Source organism: Piliocolobus tephrosceles, chromosome 3 (genome assembly GCF_002776525.5).
Source record: "Piliocolobus tephrosceles isolate RC106 chromosome 3, ASM277652v3, whole genome shotgun sequence".
NCBI classification, from domain to species: Eukaryota; Metazoa; Chordata; class Mammalia; order Primates; family Cercopithecidae; genus Piliocolobus; species Piliocolobus tephrosceles.
This window is the reverse complement of record NC_045436.1, coordinates 111,153,633-111,176,898: the sequence shown is the minus strand read 5'-3', so window position 1 is coordinate 111,176,898 and position 23,266 is coordinate 111,153,633. Positions and strand designations below refer to the sequence as shown.

The 23,266-nt window shown below is 39.6% G+C and overlaps 1 protein-coding gene across 2 annotated transcripts in view; it reads left to right on the top strand.

The window, feature by feature from the left end:
- Positions 1-23,266, top strand: part of FRAS1 (Fraser extracellular matrix complex subunit 1) — a 452,974-nt gene that overhangs the window by 167,824 nt on the left and 261,884 nt on the right. For both annotated transcript variants that reach the window (XM_023222483.3, XM_023222482.2), the window contains exons 4-9: positions 3,198-3,290; positions 10,495-10,654; positions 12,338-12,471; positions 20,282-20,365; positions 22,121-22,222; positions 22,517-22,708. In XM_023222483.3, the coding sequence (XP_023078251.2) occupies positions 3,198-3,290; positions 10,495-10,654; positions 12,338-12,471; positions 20,282-20,365; positions 22,121-22,222; positions 22,517-22,708 (765 nt within the window). The remainder of the gene's footprint in view (positions 1-3,197; positions 3,291-10,494; positions 10,655-12,337; positions 12,472-20,281; positions 20,366-22,120; positions 22,223-22,516; positions 22,709-23,266) is intronic.

Genomic DNA, 23,266 nt, shown 5'->3' with positions numbered 1-23,266 from the left:
CAATCTTCACTGATGTGTTTTGCCCCTGCAATCACTTTCTAAAGCACAACACTGCAAAGCCTGGAGAAGGAGTCCTTTGTGTTCCATGCAGCCTACAGCTCACCAAGCCGTTCAGGGTTACATGGTTAGGTGGCAGGAACTCCCTGATTCTCATTCTTCAAGCACCCACATGCACATTTATATATATATATATATAATGAAAAAGAGGTTTAATGGACTCACAATTCCACATGGCTGGGGAGGCCTTATAATCATGGTAGAAGGCAAAGGAGGATCAAAGACATGTCTTACATGACGGCTGGCAAGAGAGTTGTGCAAGGGAACTGCCATTTATAAAACCATCAGATCTTGTGAGACCTATTCAGTATCATGTAGGGATTATGGGAGCTACAGTTCAAGATGAAATTTGGGTGGGGACACAGCCAAACAATATCACCATAATAAAATTGTTATAATATTCGATTTTTTTTGGAATATATTCATCCATGTGCTCTCTAATATTTATTTATTTATTTTTTAGAGACTGGGTCTGGTTCTGTCACACAGGCTGGAGTGCAGTGGTGCAGTCATAGCTCACTGCAGCTTTGAACTTCTGGGCTCAAGTGATTCTCCTGCCTCAGCCTCCTTAATAGCTAGGACTATAGGCATGTGCCACCATGCCCGCTAATTTTTGCATTTTGTTTTGTATAGACAGGGTTTTGCTATGTTGCCCAGGCTTGTCTTGAACTTCTGGCTTTAAGTGATCCTCCCACCTCAGGTTCCCAAAGTGCTGGATTACAGGGATGGGCCACTGTGCCTGCCCCCATATTTAACAAATGGGTAACAGGTCAGGTACATAGGCTCACTTAACATCTAGTGCAACCCTCTTCTAGCCTGTCTTCCTTTATAATAGAAGCAGAAAAGCTAAAAATATTTCCCAGACTCTTTTGTAACTAGGGTTCTAGTTTCCACCAAGTATAACCAAATGTCTGGTTTCCCTTGAGCAGTCTGGTTTATGCCTGTTGTCCTGGCATAATTTTTTTTTATTATTATTATACTTTAAGTTCTAGGGTACATGTGCACAATGTGCAGGTTTGTTACATACGTATACATGTGCCATGTTGGTGTGCTGCACCCATTAACTCGTCATTTATATTAGGTATATCTCCTAATGATGTCCCTACCCCCCACCCCCTCCCCACAATAGGCCCCAGTGTGTGATGTTCCTCTTCCCGAGTCCAAGTGATGTCATTGTTCAATTCCCACCTATGAGTGAGAACATGTGGTGTTTGGTTTTCTGTTCTTGCGATAGTTTGCTGAGAATGATGGTTTTCAGCTGCATCCATATCCCTACAAAGGACACGAAGTCATCCTTTTTTATGGCTGCATGGTATTCCATGGTGTATATGTGCCACATTTTCTTAATCCAGTCTGTCACTGATGGACATTTGGGTTGATTCTGAGTCTTTGCTATTGTGGCAAAATTTTTATTCCTCTTTTAACTTAACTCTTTCATGTTCCACCAGAAGTTCAATAGATAGACCAAGTTGGGAACCATCCTCTCCCCTCCCGCTACTGCCACTAGCAAAAAAAAAAAAAAAAAAATATATATATATATACACACACACACACACACACACACACATATATACACACACACACATACACATACATTCACACACACATGCATATTATATTTATAACATGAGCTTTGAGGGCTAAATCTGAAAATTAGCTTTTATGTAAAACAAAGAAAACTAATTTGGGGGCATGAAACATTCCTTGAAGTCTTCCATTCTACCTGTCTTTCTCCCTTGCTCCTGGCTTCCATGTTAGAATATCAGCACTTAGATCATGTCATTATCTATCTGTATGAAATTCTTAGTGGAAATTAGGCTAATGTAGTTTCTCTAATTGTTTTAATGGAAATCAGACAAGTGTAGTTTTATCTTGGGGTTCAGAGGACACTTTTCTGAAAAGTGATTAATGTTGCATAGTATGTATAATTTCATAAAATGCCATGTCATATAAGTTTTATTCTTTATCAAAAAAATAGAAATTTGGTGGTCACTTTATTGATGTATTTGTCTGTTTAGTGGATTCATGGTTGTAAAAACTTAGTCCTATTTCCCGTCCATTCTTGTAGATATAATTATATGATGTTAGAATTCTCTCATAGGTACAATTTTTTTAAATGGAAGCAACCAAAAATAAATAAATAATAAATATTAATAACATTACCACACATGCACACACACACAGACACACACATTTTTTAAAAAAAATTGCACTGGTTGAAATTTGGTAGACTTTTATCCTGTGGATAAGTCATGATTTCCTGGCTAATGTAGGGTCTCCTACCATTTATGGTCAAAATCACTCATTGCCTGTTCTGTCACATCACTAGACTCGAGAAAATCCTAAGTAGAGGAGCAGCATGAGTAAGAAGATTCAATATGAGAGTCATGGGTCTCAAAGACAAGCTAATGCTCTTCACTCTGTATTTTTAATAACTCTTAGATAAACAGATTCTTTACAGTGGTGATTGGATGGTTGACATGTGACACCTCCTCAGTAAATCCTGGGGTACCAGGTGGTAGCCTATTCTCTTGATAGTATGAAGAAACACAATTGCAATTGTAGAAGCCCTGAAAACAATGTAGATCTTTACTAGAGCTTAGGAATTCTACTCAGCTTACCCCAGTGTGTATATATGATACCTCTGCAGAGATATTACTTCCTCTCAGAACTTTGTCCTGCAACCTCTTGTCCCAAGTAAAAGTTACCCATGAGAACTTCAGCTGCTGCACTGGCTGCACTAGGCTGTCTAAGACACCAGACAGCTGGGAGACCTGCCAGCTCTGTGGCCATCCCCCACCTGAGTCTTCTTCCTCTTCTTGGCAGGGGGAAACTGCTTATCTTGTGTGAATCTCCGAGGGTTTCTAGTGAAACAAAGTCTCAACTTCATCACATGTGAAAAGTTGTAGACATTTTTTTCAAGGAAATTACTTTTACAAAGGGGGTTCATTTTATCTTTGAGTGAAGCTTGTCTGGACACAGAACCTTTTTTTTCGGTCTATTCTTTTAATCCAGTCTGTTGTTGTCACCTCAGAAATGCATGAGATTTAGTGAATGTAAGATGACTTGGGGTCTGATGAACTATTGTGACTCGGTGTGTGCTAATGCTGTTTTACTTTGAACTGCTTTTAAACGCTCAGGGAGAAGTGCTTCAAATTGCTGCCAACCAATGCTGCCCTGAGTGTGTTTTGAAGACTCCAGGATCTTGCCATTATGAAAAGAAAATCCATGAGGTAAGTGTTTTCTGACCCAAGGTTGTTTCTGTGTCTGCAAATCTCTGACAAGAGAAAAACTGAATGTTAAACTTGTGGTGATGAGAGTTTTTTTCTTTGCCTGGATTGTGGAGGATCTGAAGCTCAACTGACGTTCTGTGAGCATATAGGTTTCTTGTATAAGAGTAAAACATTCTGTAGGCTCTACATAAATATTTGTAGATTGAATTTATGTCTGAGGATGTTGATGTTGAAGAAGTTGTGATGCTAAATAATAAAAGTACCTCCTTCCTTTTGCGTACTACATACATTTTAAATTTGATAGTTACAAACAATTCTGAGCTGGTGAGTAGAGCAGACATTATTACTTCCATGTTAAATATGAAAAAAATTAATTGCAAAGAGCTTAGGTACTTGCCCAATGTCCTATTACTAATAAATAGTATAACTTGGTCTAGAACCCCGGTCTTCTGACTCCTAATTCAGGGCTCTTTTTACTATAGTTGAAAATTTCAACTTAGCAATCCTGGTATTTTAAGCTTTGTTGTGGGAGCTGTTCTTTGCATTGCAGGACATTTAGCAGCATCCCTGTTCTCTTCCCACTAGATGCTAGTAGCATCTCTCTGTCATGACAACCAGAAATGTTTGCAGACATGGCCAAATTTCCCTTGGGGGCAAAATGCTCACCATCCCCCTGTTTAGAACTACAGGACTAGAAATCTATTCTCAAGTTTTAAAAATTATACTTTCTCATTTCAGATCTTTCAGGATTAATTTGGAAATACGAAATATGATTTAAAAGTACAACTGCAAAGTCTATAATAGAAATTATGAAAATAGACAGTTTATCTTCATTGATATGTAAATGTTACCTGAGGTGGTAGGTAAGGTTGAATATGATGGAAAGAGACTTTGCTTTAATCCTCATCTTCCAGCTGATACAAAACTTTCCCCAAGTTAGTGTCTCTCTATTCAGGAGAGAGCACAGGTGAGTAGGATTTGATATATCTACTTTAGGCTGTTATTCAGTGTGGGAACCTGAAACTCAGAAAGCACAGTGCTCATTTCCCTATGGGACAGGATTATCTTACTCAAGCCACTGTTTCCTAATTACACAAGGAAGCCACTGTTTCGCTTCTGCACAATGTGTTGCTGAAAGACACCCAAGCAGGATCTACACTGAGAATGTCTTCAGACCATGTACCACTATGTGCTGCTCAATTCAGCCTGTGTTATGTAGGGTAGTGTTGTCTTTAAATGTCACAGACGAAAATCCCTATGAACTGAGAAGTGCTGCAGGGCCGAGTGGTAATGAAAATAATGCCAGTTCAGAATGATTATGTTAACTGTATGATTCAGGGTGAAAAATACCAACCTGAATCTTTCAAGTGAAGGAGTTCTTAGGAGCCAAAATAAGTCCAGGATCTAGGGGAAAAAGAAAACAGACATATCAAATAAGAGGTGGTACCAGGGACATGGGAGATCAGAATTCAGCAAATCTTTGCATGGACCACACTAATGACATCATATGTTTCTCATGTCATGTGTGTGCACATGTGCAGTCTTCTTTTCTTAATTTAAGATGCCTGAGAATATTGACAATATTTTCTATATTTTTATAATTATCTTCCCTGCCTCTCACTTATGTGGCATTTAGCACTGAACTTTTCCCAGAGTAGGTGCTCAATAAACATGGGTGAATAAAAACTCAAAAAATTAGTACATCTTTTCTCCAGCTTCTCCATGACCTCATCTTAAGGGCATGTTGGTCATTAACCAGGTGGCTGGGTAGCTCTAAGAGCACAGATCTGCCGTGGGTTAGTTATAAATCCTCCTAGCCTCCCACTTTTGCAGGGAGAGTTCAGAAAGTTCTCCCGCTGGTCTTTCCTCTTCCCGCTTCCCTTGTGGTTCATCCCTCTGCAATAATGCACCATGCAGAAAGCTCTAAACTGGGTAAGAATATACCCATGTGTTGCTTTTCCATATGTGACTTTCAAAATTTACTCCCTCTGAAAATGCTATATTTCTGGTATTTGATGTAACTGAGCAAAAGGATGAATTTCAAAACCATAGTTTTTTGGGGAAAAAATCTCCAGTGGATTGCTTCTTCAAATAGATGGATTTTTTTTAAGGTGAGAAAAAATCTTCTAATTTTAGTCTTAATAAAGTTAACATAATTATGTTTCTTGTCTTTCTGTCCTTCCTCTCTTTCTTTCTTCACTTCCTCTAGGTTCTTACCAAACACTCCTTAGTGTATTAATTTTCTTGAGTGGGTTAAATGTTTGTCTGGTCTGGTCTGGGTCTCACCTCATCACTTGCATCACTAGTTTTGTTTGTTTGTTTGTTTATTTTTGACTCTTGTAGCATTTCCTGTCTTGCTTGTTTGGGGAGCAGTTTCCAGGGTACTTTTCCCTCCTGCTGAATAGCAGTGATCCTCTCTCTTTGGCCTCTGGCTTGCCACCCTAGGGGAGGTAATGGAGACTTGCAGTAGCTGTAAAATAGCCTGGCATTTTAAGAACTTTGGAATGGTGATTTGAAGTGGAAGATTTCCCCTAAGATAGATTTTGAGAAGAGGATTTAGGATAGACTGGGTATGGCAGGAGGGGAGGCAGTTGAAGTGATACTGTCCCCGAAGAGCATGGTTCAAACAAAGAAAAGTGAAGGACTGGCTGAACTAAGGGCTGCATGAGAAGACTACCCTTTAATAAAACAGCAGAGCCTCCAGAGAGGTCCTCCTTTGCTTGCAGAGGAGGCAGCGTCTTATACAACTGGCATTTCAGCAAGTCAAGACAAGTCTCAAGATCTTTCCTGGAGTGAGGAAAACTCTTGAACCTTTTGGCTGACTCCAGGTTATTTGAGAGTGTTGCATGAGTTTATTACAGCCAGGATTTGGGGGATCATTTCATCTATGACCTTCACAAAGCTATACTTTGAAATTAACTTTTGGATTTGTGCCTTGCCATGCCAACCAGCCAGGGAGGCAAGCCTCAAATGTGTTTTAGTGTTGTTTGAGTATTTTTTTTCTGTGCTTTCCCCACAAATTACCTTGTGAAAGGGAGGGGAAAGGACCATGAATCCCCTTTTCTTCTTTACTAATCTAACCTCAGCACCAGATAATGTCAAATCTGGGTAGATGGGACTTGAAGGTTTACTGAAAAGTGAAATGGCAGGTGGTAATGCCCTAGTGCCCAACCCGATTAAATAGAGGACTAGGAAGGGACAGGCCTGTTCTCTTTGTTTGTGAGGCTAAAAGGAGAACTAATTTATGTATGTGAGGCAAGAAATAAGTATTGAATTCTTCAGCCTTGTTCTCCTCAAAGTAGAGGATGTAATTATAATATTCATTGAACGTTCCCAGATATTTAGTATTCTGGATCTATAACTCCATAACAGGAACAAATTATATGAAGAAAAATTATTTTTTTGTTCTGTCAGTAAGCCAGGTAAATGCTTTATGACCTTATCTTTCTTTTGGACTTGTGTCAACAGTCAAGCCAACTTGTTAGTTGACTATGCAGGAGAATATATTTAAGATGTTGTCTGCAGAGTTCACTTCTGCCCAGTGTCAAGATGTCATGTTTTCAAAAAGGTATTAATGAGGTTAAGATGGCACAGGTAAAACAGGGTCCTGTGGGAGCGTTGCTTTGTGTATCTATTATTCCTTCATTTTACAGAGCTCTCTTTGCTGCTACAGTGTTTATGAAAAATAATGCTTTCATAAATGTATATGAAGAAAACTACTGATATATATATGTGTGTGTGTATGTGTGTGTGTGTGTGTGTGTGTGTATATGCATGTGCTGATGCCTTGATCTCTAGGCTGGGTGCTTTGCATGCATTGTCAATCCTCAGAACGCTCACTCTGGGGAAGGAGGTGTCACTGTTTCAGGGACAGGCATAAGAGATAAAAATGGAGCGAACTTAGGTGACTGGTCTCCCGGAGAGATGTGAGAGGGATTTCTTTTTTTTTTTTTTTTTTTTTTTTGAGACGGAGTCTCGCTCTGTCGCCCAGGCTGGAGTGCAGTGGCCGGATCTCAGCTCACTGCAAGCTCCGCCTCCCGGGTTTACGCCATTCTCCTGCCTCAGCCTCCCGAGTAGAGGGATTTCTTTTCATCACTTCATCACGCCACACACTTTGGATCACCATCTGGACTTTCTTCCATGGCTTTGACATCAAGCAGTGGAGACTTTTTTTTTTTTTTTTTGAGATGGAATCTCTCATGATCTTGGCTCACTGGAACCCCCGTCTCTCAAGTTCAAGTGATTCTCGTGCCTCAGACTCCCAAGTAGCTGAGACTATTGGCATCTGCCACCGCACCCAGATAATTTTTGTGTTTTTAGTGGAGATGGGGATTCACCATTTTGACCAGGCTGGTCTCGAACTCCTGACCTCAAGTGACCCACTCACCTCGGCCTCCCAAAGTGCTGGGATTACAGGCATGAGTCACTGTGCCCGGCCTGAATGTTATTCTTAATTCCCACAATTCTCAAGCTTTTGGGAAGGGAGAACCCATTGCTTAATTTTACTTCTCTTGAGTTAGATAATAAATTTACGTGATGAGAGAGAGTGGGTACTGAAGAGGTCAGCGAATACAGCCCTCTTATATTACAGATGAACAACTTTGGTGATACACAGGCTGTTGTTGTAATGAACTTTTCTGGTCTCTGTCTGAAAGGTAGTGTGGCTGCGATGTTTTGGAAACAACAGTGGTGTTTCTTGGTAGTAACAAAAGGTCTTGTTTTATGAAATGAAATGTCTAGATGTTTAGAGCAGTCTTCTAATTTTTAATAAAATGAAGTTTACTTCAAGTTGTTCTATACAGTCTTTAAATTAAGATTTTAAGATTTTACTTTAAATATATATAGTCAAATATATATATAATTTAAAGACTATAGAGTCTTGAAATTAAGACTTTAATTTTGACTTTAAAATATATAAATGATTAATTAGATATTTTAAACAATAGTTTGCTTTCTGATGACAAAAAATATTTTATTGGGGAAAATTTGGAAAAGAAAAAAGTATACAAGCAGAAAAAATATCACCAGTAATCCAAATACTCTGAAAACCACTGTTAATATTCTTTTGGTTTGGGTGGAGGAATTGGCAGTGAAGATAGGTAATACATACAGATATATGTTTTAACGTAATTGGAATTATGCTGTGTTTTATGTCTTGCCTTTTTATATAACATTATATTATAAATAGTTCCTTAGTGTACTCTTGGAGAACATGATTCCCTGTTATTAGATATTTGTGTAGCTTCCAGTTTTCACTAAAATATTTCCAATTTCACTCTAAAGAACAATAGATGGAGTTTCTTGTATTTAAGCCTTTTGTGTGTCATTAATCATTACAAAAAGTGAAATTAGTAGGTCAAAGCATCTAAAGAGTTTGGGTATTGAAGCTGTGACATCTTTAGTCATTAAAATGTAAGTCTTCTGTGTCTAGTGGTAAGCCCAGGGGAAATACCACAGATAGTGCATCCTCTTTTCAAGTGTGATTATCCCGGGGAGGCCTCTCCTGGTTGAGTGATTCCAGGTGTTATCACAAGGGAACGCTTTGTGTGTGAGAGAATTTCTTTCCCTTCACTGTAGCTTCACCAGCTCTAGGTACCGTGAACTTTAAAGTCTTTTCATATCAGATATTTAAAATGTTATCCAAGTTTTATTTTATAATTAGTATTTTTTACAATTAATAAATTTGAACATTCTATAAGTTTATTGCTATTTTTAAAATTTGAAAGGTCTTTTTCTTCTTATAAATGCTTTTATATACTAGAGTTTAGTTCTAATTAATATAATCTGTAATTTTTAAAGTCAGTTTGTCCTTTGCCTTTTAATTTTATTTTGTATATTTTAATGATGTATTTTTGGCAGATTTAAAAAATTTAACTCATTCAAACCTATCAATTTTCTTTTAAGTTCTTTCTTTGCTTTCATGTGTAGGCCTTTTCAAGAATAAAGGGCAATTGCCCTGTCTTTTATTAGCCCACAGTTTGTGGACTTGCCCATTTCTATGCTGTACTAAATTTAAAATTTATATATAATTGTAGCAGAAGTAAAAATGGATGGGACAGGACTTGGCCTTTGTATCTGTGTCCATGCCTACTACTTACAATCAACACAAGGTGTGGAAGAAGGGAGGAAAGTCAGGAACTCATTCAATAGAAATGGGAGAAGATTGAGCATCTTTTTATTTTAAGATGTTTAATTGACAAATGAAGATCAAATGTAGTCAAGATGTACAACACAGTTGGATATGCGTATATATTGTATAATCATTACCACAATCAAATTAATTAACTCATCCATTACCTCCCATGGTGTACCTTAGATCCTCAGAACTTGTTCATCTAATAGCTGGAAGTTTGTAGCCTTTGGCCAACATCTCCCTATCCCTGAGTAACACTGTTCTACTCTGGATTGAGCACCAGTGCACTGCACACGTGGGTGGCTCTTTAGCAGGCCACCTCATTTAACCCTTGGAAGAGCCCACTGGTGAAGGGAATGTTGTCATACCATTTAATTATTATAGACGAAGAAACTGAGATTGAAAAAGATTAAGTCACTTACCTATAGTTTCCAAGGCAGGAAGGGCTGAGCTGGGATCTGAGAACGTACATGTGGCCAAGTAAATCCTTGGTTTGTGCAACTCACTGCTTGCGTACATTATGGCCTTCTTGTGCTCCCTGTTGGCTATTGCACTTTCCTCAGGACCATGAGATCACTGGAACAGAGAGAGACAGACAGAGAGAGAGAGAGAGAGAGAAGGGGGGAGCGGAATATGGGAACTAATCAAGATAAAAAGTAAAGTCCAAGAAAGGAAACAGGATCAGAGAGAGCTCCTGAAAAGGATATAGTCATTATGAAGAACACAGTAAATATATGTGTATTTGAACTGGGACTTTATCGAATGTTTTAAATGATAGGAGACTAGGTTATCTTTTTATTTTCTTTTTGTATTTTGTATTTACAAATTTTCTGAAATTTGTAAATAAAAAATCTTAGGGTAATAGAAAGAGAAGTCCATGCTTAAACTGGCCTTTGACTTGGAACATTGCAAATTCCACTCTCAACTTTGCAAGCTCATAGCTTTCTTCTGCCTTTCCCTGAGCTCCATCCTTAGTTTGTGTAAAAGAAGATTTGTTTCTGTTTGGCTGAATGAAAACCTGTATTTTGGCACTAACTTTTTTGTTTGTTTGTTTGTCTCCCTGACACACAGCATGGAACAGAATGGGCCTCTTCTCCATGTAGTGTGTGCTCTTGCAATCATGGGGAAGTCCGATGTACCCCTCAACCATGCCCACCGCTGTCATGTGGACACCAGGAGCTGGCATTCATCCCTGAAGGAAGCTGCTGCCCAGTTTGTGTGGGCCCTGGGAGTGAGTATGAGCTTGTAGAAGTGGACCCTCTTTGCTCGGGAGGTTCACGTGGCAATACCCCAACTCTACTCTTTTTTGCCCCTTGTGGCTCAAAGATTTCCTAACCCAATTCCATGTTGGAACCAAGTGCAAAACCTTGCACTTGGCAGGATGGAGTGTCCCAGAGAGTGAGATTGGAACAAATCCTTAAGTGCCCTTCCGAATTTGAGATTCTGTGAGTTTCTGATATTTATCCCTCTGCATTCACAGCTTCTTAGATGCGAGGAAATAGGGAAAAGATCCTTTGATATGATTCCATAAGGCCAAGGTGGTTCCTTTTGCCTCCTTAGTGGACAGAAAAAGGAATAAATCAGTTCTCTGTTTAGTATTGTCAACACTAATTCTGTTGGCTTGTCTTTGAGATGACATAACATCTTTCTCCAAGATACACACAATAGGAAGCATGCCTTTTATTTATCTTTATTTCATCCCCACTGAAGAAAGTATGCCCGCCTAGAAACCAAGACACCCAGATTTTGTTCAGCAAGCCGGGGTCAGACTTTTAGGCCCTCTCCTTGGAATTCATGCTTGTTCCCATACTCTTTTTATTACATTTTGAGGATCTATGTCCCTTTCCATTTTTATAACTAGGTAGTGTATACTATATAATAAATAGGAATTATTGGCATTGCTGTATTATGCTCTCTCACGACATATAATAGCTAGAATACTTTTATTTAACAACAACTGGAACGCACACTCTATTCTTGCTTTTTCTCGTTAAAAAGATACCTCATTTCTTTCCGATCCCCAGTTATTCCATTTCCAGTAATCCTTTATTTACCCTGGAGAGTTCCAGGGATGAAAAAGTATGCCCAAGAATTGATGAAAGGAAAATGCTTGCCTCATGCATTTCAGATGTCACCTACCAGAAAAGGACTGACAGATGTTTTGGGCTAAATAACCAACCCTATAAGTGAAAATACTTGAAACAACAAAGTTGGGGGTGGTGTGGGGGTTGTCTGAGTTTGTGGGATTCTTTCTTAGGTCCTCAGAGGCTTTCTCATTGACTCTCCATGAGAAAGAATTTGGAAGTATTTTCCTGGAAAGATTGGAGGATCAACTGGGGCCAACAACATAATTTGCAAAACTCTAGGGTCCCTTGTTCAAAAATCAAGAGGGGAAAAAGCTTTTTTGTTGTTGTTTTTTTGTTTGCCTCTGTGATCTCTTTCTCTCAACCTGTCATATTTGTCAAGTTTTTTAGTTGCTACTTAATGTTTTCCTCCCTCGAGCCTGGGAATGAAGGGTGAGAGGATACGCTCACAGACACCCCAGACTCTACCCTGTGACTTGGTGCATAGGGCGCATGCAACCTCCTGGCACCAGCCCCCAAGAGGGTTGGGGATGACAGCATTCATTGGGACGGAGTGGAGGAGCTTGTAGCTGAGAACTCATCCCAGGAAGGCAGCAGCAGGTGGGACCATACATGAGCTGAGCCTCAAAGCTTCACCTATAAAACACAAATTCAGAGATTTCAAGATAGTGACTGCTGAGCATTGCACACCAAATACAGGACCTCCTTCTGTGCACTGGGCTTCTGACCAGTGGGCCCTGTGCAACTGCACTGGCTGCACCTCCATGCAGTCAGCCCTGGGATCAGCAAATGCCATCCTACTAGTAATCCTTTTTTCTTTGACCTTCCAGAACCCTGTTCCTATGAAGGCCGTGTGTTTCAGGATGGGGAGGACTGGCAGCTGAGCCGGTGTGCCAAATGTCTGTGTAGAAATGGGGTTGCCCAGTGCTTCACAGCTCAGTGTCAGCCTCTATTTTGTAACCAGGTAAGGAAGACAACCTAAGGATGCAGACTTCACAGGCTACTGAAGAACTTGGAGTCTCTTCTGAGAGTATGGCAGGCAAGCCTCAGAAGCACTAGAAACAAGAAGCAAAGACCTTTTCGTTTTCCTTATAATTTTGGAGACCACCTCTGAGACATTTCTTTTACCCTTAGAAACTACAGATAGGTCTAATTACCAGCCACTTAGGCTAATTGTTATATAATGCAACTAACTGAGCCTTGAGGGTTCACACAAGGAAGCCTCCAGCTCTAATGGCAGATGCTCCAGAAATATCAGGCTAAACATCTGGAAAATTTAATAGTGTGATTAGATTTGTTATTGTTTTTCAATGCATAGGTATAGTCTGCTTTTTAAAGACATAATGCATATCTTTGAACATGATTATCCAGATGTACACAATTTAATTCTTATAGGATAATGATTCAAATTATCAAAGGATTTTCTCTGGAGGACATTTAAGATAGTGGGATTTTGTTGTTCATTTAAAGCTGATCTGATTCTCAAAACATTAGACTCTTCACACAAATTTAGAAGAGAAAATCAATTGCAAATAAATGTGGTATACATGATATTTTATGTTATAGTTTTTTACTCTTCCAGAGGCTCCAATGGATGTTCCGTGGAGTTGATATATAACCATGAAAGGAGTTTGCCTCCAGTCGAAAAATAGCTCATTTTTTGATCTAAGGAAAAGCTGGAAGCCCACATTCAGTTGATACAAAGCAGTACTTTGTGTCAAATAAAACAAAATCAATGACATAGCATATTGTGACAAATTGGGCAATATTTTTAAAGGTGACAAAAGGCAATTAGACAAGAAATGCTAAATGCCAAATAAAGGAGAAATGTATCTAATTGAAAGACTAGATTGTATTATCCACACCACACCAACTACTGTGCTCATGTCTCATGTCCCAATTCATCACAAAGCCATGTCCTTGCTTTAAGATGGCAGATGAGCTTGTTGATAGAGTTGCACAGTGTCTTGTTCTAGTGCTCTTACATTTGGAGGACACTCTAGTGTTGAGGCATTCTGATTAAGCCCATTTTGGGGCCTAGTCCCCTGGGGTACGAAGGATAATTAAGCAGTTTGCCATGATAACAATAAGGCAGGTGGGAAGAAGGAATGGAAAGAAGAGTCCATTGGAGACCTTCAGCTTTAAATCTTAAAAAATGTGACCTCAGACTGCATATTAGGGGACCAGCTACTGGAATAATTGAAAGTACTATTTCTCATCTTAAAAATCATTAAACATAAACTCTAGCTTCATGTGCAATATTCACTTACAGTTTGTGTTGATATACATAATTAATGTAAAAAGATGAAATTTGGTACCATATTTTAGAACTAATTAATATGCAAGCAATTCTGAAGACTTGGAAATAGATTGATTTTAATCACTGTTGTATCATCAAGTCTATATTTTTGCCATTACATACAAAAAATCTCAACTGTCAGATCATTTAAAACCATTTTTCTTGATTTAATATCACTATTAAATTTTGGAGGTTTATCATACCTAATGATACAGTTTGTTAACAAATATACTGGTTGTTCTGATGATCCAAAGGGGTGCTATCAACTCAGTGCTATTGTGGAAAATATCACCTCACCTCTACCATACCTACCACCACCACCATCACTATCACCATCACCACCACCATCACCACCACCATCACTACCAACATCACCACCACCATCAATCACCACCACCATCACCACCATCCAACCATCACCATCACCATCACCATCACCACCACCATCCAACCATCACCATCACCACCACCATCACCACCACCATCACTATCACCATCACCACCACCATCACCACCACCATCACTACCAACATCACCACCACCATCAATCACCACCACCATCACCACCATCCAACCATCACCATCACCACCACCATCACCACCACCATCCAACCATCACCATCACCACCACCATTACCACCACCATCACTATCACCATGACCACCACCATCACCACCACCATCACTACCACTATCACAGGTGTTTACTATGTGTCTATGTGTCAGCCATTAATTATAAGAGCTTTTAAATTCTTATAACAGCACTACAAAGTAGGAGCTATTATTACGATTTCTATTCTATAGCTGATAAAACTGAGGTCCAGAGAGTGTAAGTAACTTGCTCATGGTGTCAGCACTTTTAACCTGAACAGTTCTACACTGCAATCTCAGAAGACTACATGTGACTTGTATTTTTAATCAGTACAGTACTAATCCTGGAATAATGAATTACACATTTATATATAATGCTGGCTGGTGCAAAAGTAATTGCGGTCTTTGTAATGCCCATTACTTTTGCACCAGCCTAATAATAATCATAATAATGATGTTTGCTAACATCAAGCCCTTCCAAGAGTTTTATATACATTACATCATTAAATATAAGGAAAACACAAGTTTATCAGTAGAAATGTATTTTCAGGTCTTGAATTCTGGAAAAATCTACAACCTATCTTCAAGGATTGTCGTGATTTTTAATGTAAGGTTTTTATTTTTATTTTTTAAATTTCAAAAGGAATTTTGTAATCATTAATGAAAGTTTGGCAAGGGTGGACAAGCAGAAAGGAAAACAATCATCCATATTTCCACCATTCAAAAAGACCAAGATAGATTTGGTGGTGGAGAGGGGAGGAAAATTCATTCCAATATTTTGGTAACAAAATGTAGTTATGTTTGTTAGCATAGTTATAATCACATTTTAAAAGTTGGTGATAATCCTCGACAAGAGGAGAAATTCCTTATGTTCACATAAGGGGTTATTCTTCTAACGAAGGATGTAAATTCATACTGAAGTTGCCTGCTTTCAACTTTTGTCCAGATGCTTTGTGAACAGAGCCATAACCAGAACCCTTCCACGTTTCTGTAGGCTTACTGAAATGGTTTGTTTAGTCTGATGAGAGTTCTTGTGAGAATTTTAATGCCATACTTTTATCAAATCTAATATTAATTAATCTGAGTAGTTTGAACTTATCTTTGGATGTTTTTTCAAGAAAGATAGATGGGCCAAGTGTGGTGGTTCACGCTTGTGATCCCAGCACTTTGGGAGGCCTATGGGGGTGGATCACTTGAGTCCAGGAGTTCGAGACCATCTTGGGCAATGTGGCGACACGCTGAGTCTACAAAAAATACAAAAATTAGCCGGGCATGATGATGCATGCCTATAGTCCTAGCTACTTGGGAGGCTGAGGTGGGAGGACAACGTGAGCCTGGGAGCCTGAGGCTGCAGTAAGCCATGATCATGCCACTGCACTCCAGCCTGGGTGACAGAGCAAGACCTGTCTCAAAAAAAAAAAAAAAAAAAAAAAAAAAAAGATAGATAATTGGTAAGTCTTCTGATCCTTTATGTATTTGAGTATGACTTTTTTGTTGCTTTCATACATGAAAGACAATTTGGAGGGATCTAAAATTTGGAAGGACTATAATCTCTTCCCATCCTGACCCTATGGACTCCTTTCCATTGCATTTTGGAATTTAGTGCCATGGAGGAGAAATCTGAGGTTTGTCTGCTTTCTATTCTATTATATGCAGCTAATTTTACTCTGTTGCATTCTTGTAGGATGTTTCTTTACTTTATAATTCAAACATCTTTCAGAATATTTCTAGGTGAGTTATCTTTTTATACATTTTTGCCTAGAATATTATGGAGCTCTTTTAGACTGTATTCCAGTTTTTGAAATGTTTTCTTCAGTGATGGCTTTGATTAATCATATCTGTTCCAGTTATTCTCACTTCTCCAGAAATATCCATGACTCTTAGATTGCTCCTCTCTCTTTCCTTCTCATTATCAATCATGTTCTCTCTCATCATTTTTCACTGTGCATTTCCTCTGCATGGCAAGAGTTTCTTAAATTCCTATCTAGTATCTCTAATACAGATTTTAATTTGACAATTTTGCTTTAATTAACTCTTCTTTTTTATTTCTGCTATCATTGGTTCATCTACTTTTTTATCCTGTTTATTTTTTATTGCTTCCTGCTTCTGTTTGATAAAATCTGCATATTCTTTCATCTTACTGAACTTACAAAATGGCTTTTAAACATTTTCTTTTAGATCCTGTAGTAAATAGTTTTCAGAAATCTGCTGTTTCTCTGAATCTTTAGAATGTTACTTCTTTGTCTTTAATGGGTTTCTGGACATGCTATCCCAAATATAGCATCTTGGCATATTGAATATTTTGAGCAGAAGGAATTTGAGTAAATGGGAGTAGCAGGAAAATCACTTTGACCTTCCCCCTGCCTTTCTACCCTGAAGCAGGTCATGAAGCCTAGGAAGCATTTTCAGATCTTTCCCTAAAGCAGGTTTTAAGACTCTCATGTGAGAGGTGCTGTCCTTATACCTACACCTATACAAAAGGAACACCCTTATCTCTGAAGACACAGGGACACAGAGAAAAATCACCCTTTCCTTTACCTTGCAAATTTTTCCTCAGTATGTTATCATTAGTTCATACTTTTTGCCCAATGGAATGACTATCCATTCTTTGTCACAGCTGCTCTAAGAAAACACTCAGGTTTAAGTGTTTCTTTTGGTCTTTATTTCCTTATGAAGGTTCCTGTGTCACATAAAACTCAAATACATTTTTATGCTTTTCTCTTGTTAATCTGCCTCAGCTCTGAACTTAGGATGAGTAGAAGATATTTGTCCTTTCCTACTGATCATTTTTCAGAGTTTTCTCCCAAGTTCCCTTCTTTCTATTTCCTCATCCTTCATCAAGAAAAATCAGTCTATAGTCACTGCTTGAAAGCTGCAAGGGTAAGTGAATTTATAGCCAGATGCTAGGAAATAAGCATGCCTCCTAATCCAAGGATCTGGCAAGTTTTCACTTAGTGTAGCTACATTGACCAAGATCATTTCTTTTTCTTTCTCCACTGCCCAACCCTCTTGTGTTCTGAATACATGGAACAAAAAACTCAGATCCTCAGCCTGCACTGCTTTGAAGGCTCTTTCCATGCCTCTCTCTGACTGTGATTCTTTATACTGGGGCACTCTCCTTCCTCACTGCTTTTCATCACTCCCTCTACTTCCCCAGCACACATACTTCCCACTCATGTTTTATTGTTTGACATCATGGGCTCTGACTAGATGCAGAAAGAAAGATATTAAGGGAGATGAAGGGCCAGGGCTAACTCTTTGCCTCAACCAACAGTAGCCACACATTGGAGAAAAGAAGGCCATATTTTGTTAGATCTAAGAAGGTGGAAAGTTGGGAAGAGATGATGGTTCTTATTTTTATTTAGGCTTGCACAGCAATGGCAGGCCATAGAATGTCTTAGGGTCAGTGGGACTTCCTCCTGGCAATGGCAGGAAGTGGACTGTTCGTCTTACTCTTTGTTGGTGGGGTTTTAATGTCTTTCCGTATTTTCAAGAGTATTGTGCTGGGGAGAAATTTTGTCAAGAGCTTTCAGCCATAATACATTATAAACTTCGTTATCATAAGTATTTTTATTTAAGGAATACTGGAAACCATAATTAAATGTATCTTTAGTAGTAGTCCTACCCCAAGTTGTAGTGGCATTAGTAATACGTTTTAGTACTAAACCCCTGTTTACTGAGGGCACCATATTAGACCTAGGGTTGGCAAACTTTTTCCATAAAGAACTAGATAATAAACATTTTTAACCTTGTGTGCCATACAGTTGGAACAACTACTCAACTATACCATCGTAGCACAAAACCAGCCATAGACAATATGTAAATGAATGGGCATGGCTATATTCCAGTAAAGCTTTATTTACCAAAACAGGCAGTGGGCTGGATTTAGCCCACGGACCATTGTTTGTTGGCCCCCATATTAGACTCTGTGGTTAGAAGAGCCTGTATATGGCGGTCAGAATGATAGAATTCAGGTGTATGGTAGCAACAAAAGTGTACATCAAAAAGCCTTTCCCATCACTGCTCCACCTCCCTACTCAGCTTCTTCTTACTTCCTCTCCAGTCCTGGCTGTAATGCACCAGTCCAGATGGATCTCAGCTCTCAATCGTGTAGTTCTCTTGTTTCCTGAAAATGTTCTCTTTAATGCTTTTCCTTCCTGCTCTTATTAGCTTATATTTTTGAAGAAAGATTCTGTTTTGGTCAATACGATGTGTAATTAGATGTTGCCAATAAGATTTGGAAAGCACAATTTGCCCTATACCAACCACCGTACAGGTAATACCTCCCTCCCTGCGTATACTCATGGGGACTCTGCTACAGTTCTTGAGTCTACTCCATGCCGGTTAAGATGGATTGATACTAACTCTATGCCTATTCAAGATTTGTGATTTTGACATTTGTTTCCTGTTTGTCTGACATTGTGTAAGGCTTAGTTCAGTTGTTTATTATAATAAAGTTGCTGAATAGTGTAACATCAGCTAACGTTTATTTTCTCACTGAAAGCTTATTAAACTGAAGAGGTCTGTCTGAAGTCAAGAAACGCTAAATGATTGCAGTGCAAGTTCAATTTCCACATATTCCATTAAACATCAATGGTCATAATACTTTGCATATAGAAAAATAAATAAATAAAACAACCTAAAACAGAGAAAATAGTTGTCAATTTAATTCTAGTGGTTCAGGCATTTGAAATAAATACCAGTTGGGTAGTGATACATGAATCCAACTCATCATATAAAATGGGGTTAAAGAATTGCTGAGGTATGTTTGGAGTTTTCCACAAAAAATTACAGTTCTGTGACTCCACCCCTCCCAAGTAGACTGGCCCTTCTTGTCCTTGCAGCATGAATACCAGAGTAACAATGACAATAAAATTGGTTTTCTACTCCTCATAAGAGAAAGTGAAGACAACTGTTCTAGATTTATCTTCTATATAAGATCTACCACTTCTTAGTTATTGACAGTTGGTTCGTTCTCACCCTTTCCTCTGCCTTTCATTTGTCTCCTTTCCCAACATTGAAGAAGGCTGTAGTGATAAGTCAAAGTAAGAGGCTGACTCTTTGGCATTAATGAAAATTAAAGAAAGAAAATTCTTCTTAGGGCAGCAGAGACAAATAGTCTGATATTCTGGGAATGTTGGTTGTGGTAGAGGTGAGAATGTAGGGACAGGGCAGTTGGGAAAGGCTTCTTTGGGTATTTAATCTGTCACCCACATTTCTCTGCACTGGCTTATTCCCAGATAGCTAGAGATATGAGTGATTTTTTTTCATGTGAAAGATCCCTCCAATGCACATATAAATATGTGTCCATTCATGTAAATAAATGTACACATTTATATATATGCAAAATAATAGTGAAGTAGCTTATTAAAGGAAGGATACCTTCGCTTCTGAGTTTCAGGATGACTCAGCAGGAGTATCAGTGTTCTTAAATGTTGGTATGGTTGGTACTCGGAAGTCCTGCTGTCAACCAGTTACCATTACCAAGTTAGCTGTGTGACCTTGGGCAAGTTACACACCTCCCTGGTCTTTACTATTCTCGTTTGTAAAGCAAGGATAAGAGCTTCTACTCATAGGGTCATGTGAAACACTTAGAACAGTGCCTGGAAAACACCAAGAACCATTAATACTGTTATTTGTGCTTTTCTTTGTTTTTAAAATAAGACAGGACTTGAGGCATATACAGACTTCTTAAGGGCACCCTGACCTTGGAAGTGTTCATTCTTATTAGAGTCCCAGGTGACTAAGAAATGTTAAATGAGAGGCAAGTGTTGTTATAGATGCTTGGGGCACATGATTTAGTTGGCTATGAATGAAATTTTCCTGCTGTTGTGGATCTTATTAATATCACTTTGTGATGGATTGTTCCTGTTCTGGGTGTTAAGGATGAAACTGTAGTCCGAGTCCCTGGAAAATGTTGCCCGCAGTGCTCTGCACGATCCTGCTCTGCAGCTGGCCAAGTATATGAGGTAAGCTTTCATGCTCCCCATGTAGATGTTTTGACAATCTGTTCTCACACATCTGCCCTCCACCCACTCCAGCCACCATAAGTCGCCACCCTCATGTCTGACTCTGCCAGGATTAGTAACTCAGTACATAAACAGCTTTTCTCTTCTCTTCATAGAAAACTTGTATGAAAAAATTATGTTGAAGGGGATTATAAATATAAAGGAATGTGCTGGCAAGCAGCACCTGGTTCATGAACCTTGGTGAACTTACTGTTCACACATCTTGAAGGGGATAAAAAGGGCTATTATTGGTTACCATCAGTTTACATTTAGCTTTGAGGCTCTGGGGATGTCTCTCTGCTTTGGCTGGATTTTATGCATTGATATCCAGAGACAGTCTCTTCACACCCCTGCCATCTTACACTGGGGAAAACCCAGGAGTGGTAGAAGAGAGAGGGAAGGGAGGCGAGAGGCTGTTGGTGGTAGAACCTGCAAACTCAAAAGTACTATTGGGTAGCCTGGATAACTTTGTGCCTAACATGTAGTAGGCATCAAATAAAGATGAGTTTAAAAAATTGAATGAATAGATGAATGAATGAGTGAATGTTCTGTCTTGGGAGTGCCTAACTGGTCCAGAAAAAGGTTACCTTACTCAAAAGCAAAGAACACATAAAAAATAAACTCAATTACTTCCCTTACTCACCAGCCACTCTAAAAAGGACTAAATAGAAATTAGGATCATAACTCTCAGTAGAAAATCTGAAAATAAGTATTAGGGGATGGGTGCCTCAAAAATTCTAGACAGGTCACTTGAAATCTGAATGAAAATAACTAATTGGGGAGGATTTTTATATGTACTAGATCTGTGCTGCGTGACACAGTGGCCACATGTGGCTTGCATTATATTTTTATTGGACTGGATTGTTAGACTAAGTTGTTCTTTGAAGAGACAGGCTTTATATCTGTAATGGCATTTTCAACTGCAAGGAACAGAAATCCCACAGTAAAAGTGGCTGAAATGCTAATATTAGTTATGCTATCTAACACAAAGTCTAGAGGTAGGGTGGGGCAGCTGCAGGTTTATCAATTCAGGTCTCAATGATGCCTTCAAGGATCTAAGCCTTCAAGGATCTAAGCTCTTTTGATCTTTCCACCTGCCACCCTTAACATGTTGGCATTTGCCCTTCATCTTGTCCCCTCCCATCCCCAAGGAGACCTCCTCAGCCCCAGGCAGCTCATCCTCAAACAACTATTACTAAAGGTTGGTAGAAGAGAGGGGTGGGATTTTGTTTCATGTGGGAGGAGAATTTTTACTTTGACCTCTGCCACTCTAGCAAATTTCCCCTGAGGTCCCCTCTGGTTGGACAGTGTCCATGCCCTAGCTGCAAGGGAAGCTGGCAAAGTGAGTATATGGCAGTGAGGGCTGGGCCTCCTGGAAAAGGCAAGAGCTAAAGAATGCCGTGGATGAGCCAGTCAACAGGTGCTTTCTACCCATCTCAGTGTCCCGAGTCTCTATGTGCCTGGCACAGAATGGGCCCTCAACACACCTGTAGAATGAATATAGGTGAATGAAAATTAATCTAAAGTCTCCTTTGGACATTCATTGACTGTCTTCATAGAAACTATTCCTATCTAAATGTTATCATTTCTCAAGAGTACATTCAATGTAGCTCAGCTTACAAATGTAGTAAAAATTGGGTATCTTATGTGTCAGTGCTTCTATTTGATGTATGGGATGTTTGATTTTCCATGTTCTTCTTTCCTGTCTTCACGCAGCATGGTGAGCAGTGGAGTGAAAATGCCTGCACCACGTGTATATGTGACCGGGGTGAGGTCAGATGTCACAAGCAGGCCTGCCTGCCCCTCAGATGCGGAAAGGTATTTGAGAGTGTGTACCTTACTTGTCTAAGCTATATTCTGGATCATTTAAGGAATGCATTTCTTATTCCCAGGGGAATCAAAAGTTGTATAATGTTTGCAAAGTTACATAAAGATATGAGAGCTCTGCTTCCTAGGAAGAAGGGTTGAGGTGCAAGGGATCCTGCCCATTGTGGATCAGGCCAGGGAAAGAGCCGTGTAGAGCTTTGGTATTTTGGGTCCTCCTGCCTCTGTTGGCTCGGGTGTTTCACTGTCTCCTGAGAACTGCCCCTCACTTTGCTCCCTGTGTCCTAGGGTCAGAGCAGGGCTCGGCGTCATGGGCAATGCTGTGAGGAATGTATGTCTCCTGCCGGGAGCTGTTCCTATGATGGGATTGTGCGGTACCAGGATGAAATGTGGACGGGCTCGGCCTGTGAGTTCTGCATGTGTGATCGTGGCCAAGTGACCTGCCAGACTGGACAGTGTGCCAAAGTGGAGTGTGCCCGGGTAAGAAGCAGGGGCGTTTCCATTAGGACCGTTGCAGCTCTTTCCATTGGGATAGTAAGGGGCCCTGCCTGTTCTTTACTTCTTGGCAGCAGCAGGGATGTCCACATTGACTTCTCACATTTCACAGGACCTTCTAGCATAAAGATTCCATGGTATAAAATGAATGTCACTGTTTGTTCAGACTAGCTCAGAACAGCCCCCTGGAGCTTTTAGCTCTCAGTGCATCTGGTCAAATTGGAAGCCCTGAGCCAGAGACATGAAAGGGAAGGACATGATATAGGACATTAGCCTATCAGACAGCGCAGCTGGATCTCATTGCTGATGGCGAGCCCAGTTCGTCCCGGCTGTGAAACAGGGTCCACAGGTGTGCCGGTGGCCGGGCTCTTGTTGTAGGCCTCACTGACAGCATTTAGCAGAATGAGAGGGGCCGCTTCCATGGATCAGGAAAAAATGTAACATGCTTTTTGTTTTTAAGAGAGAGCAAAGGGGACCTTATAAACAATTAACTCCATTGGCCTCTGTTAACCTCTGCTGTCTGCAGAATTTCTAGAAGCTTCT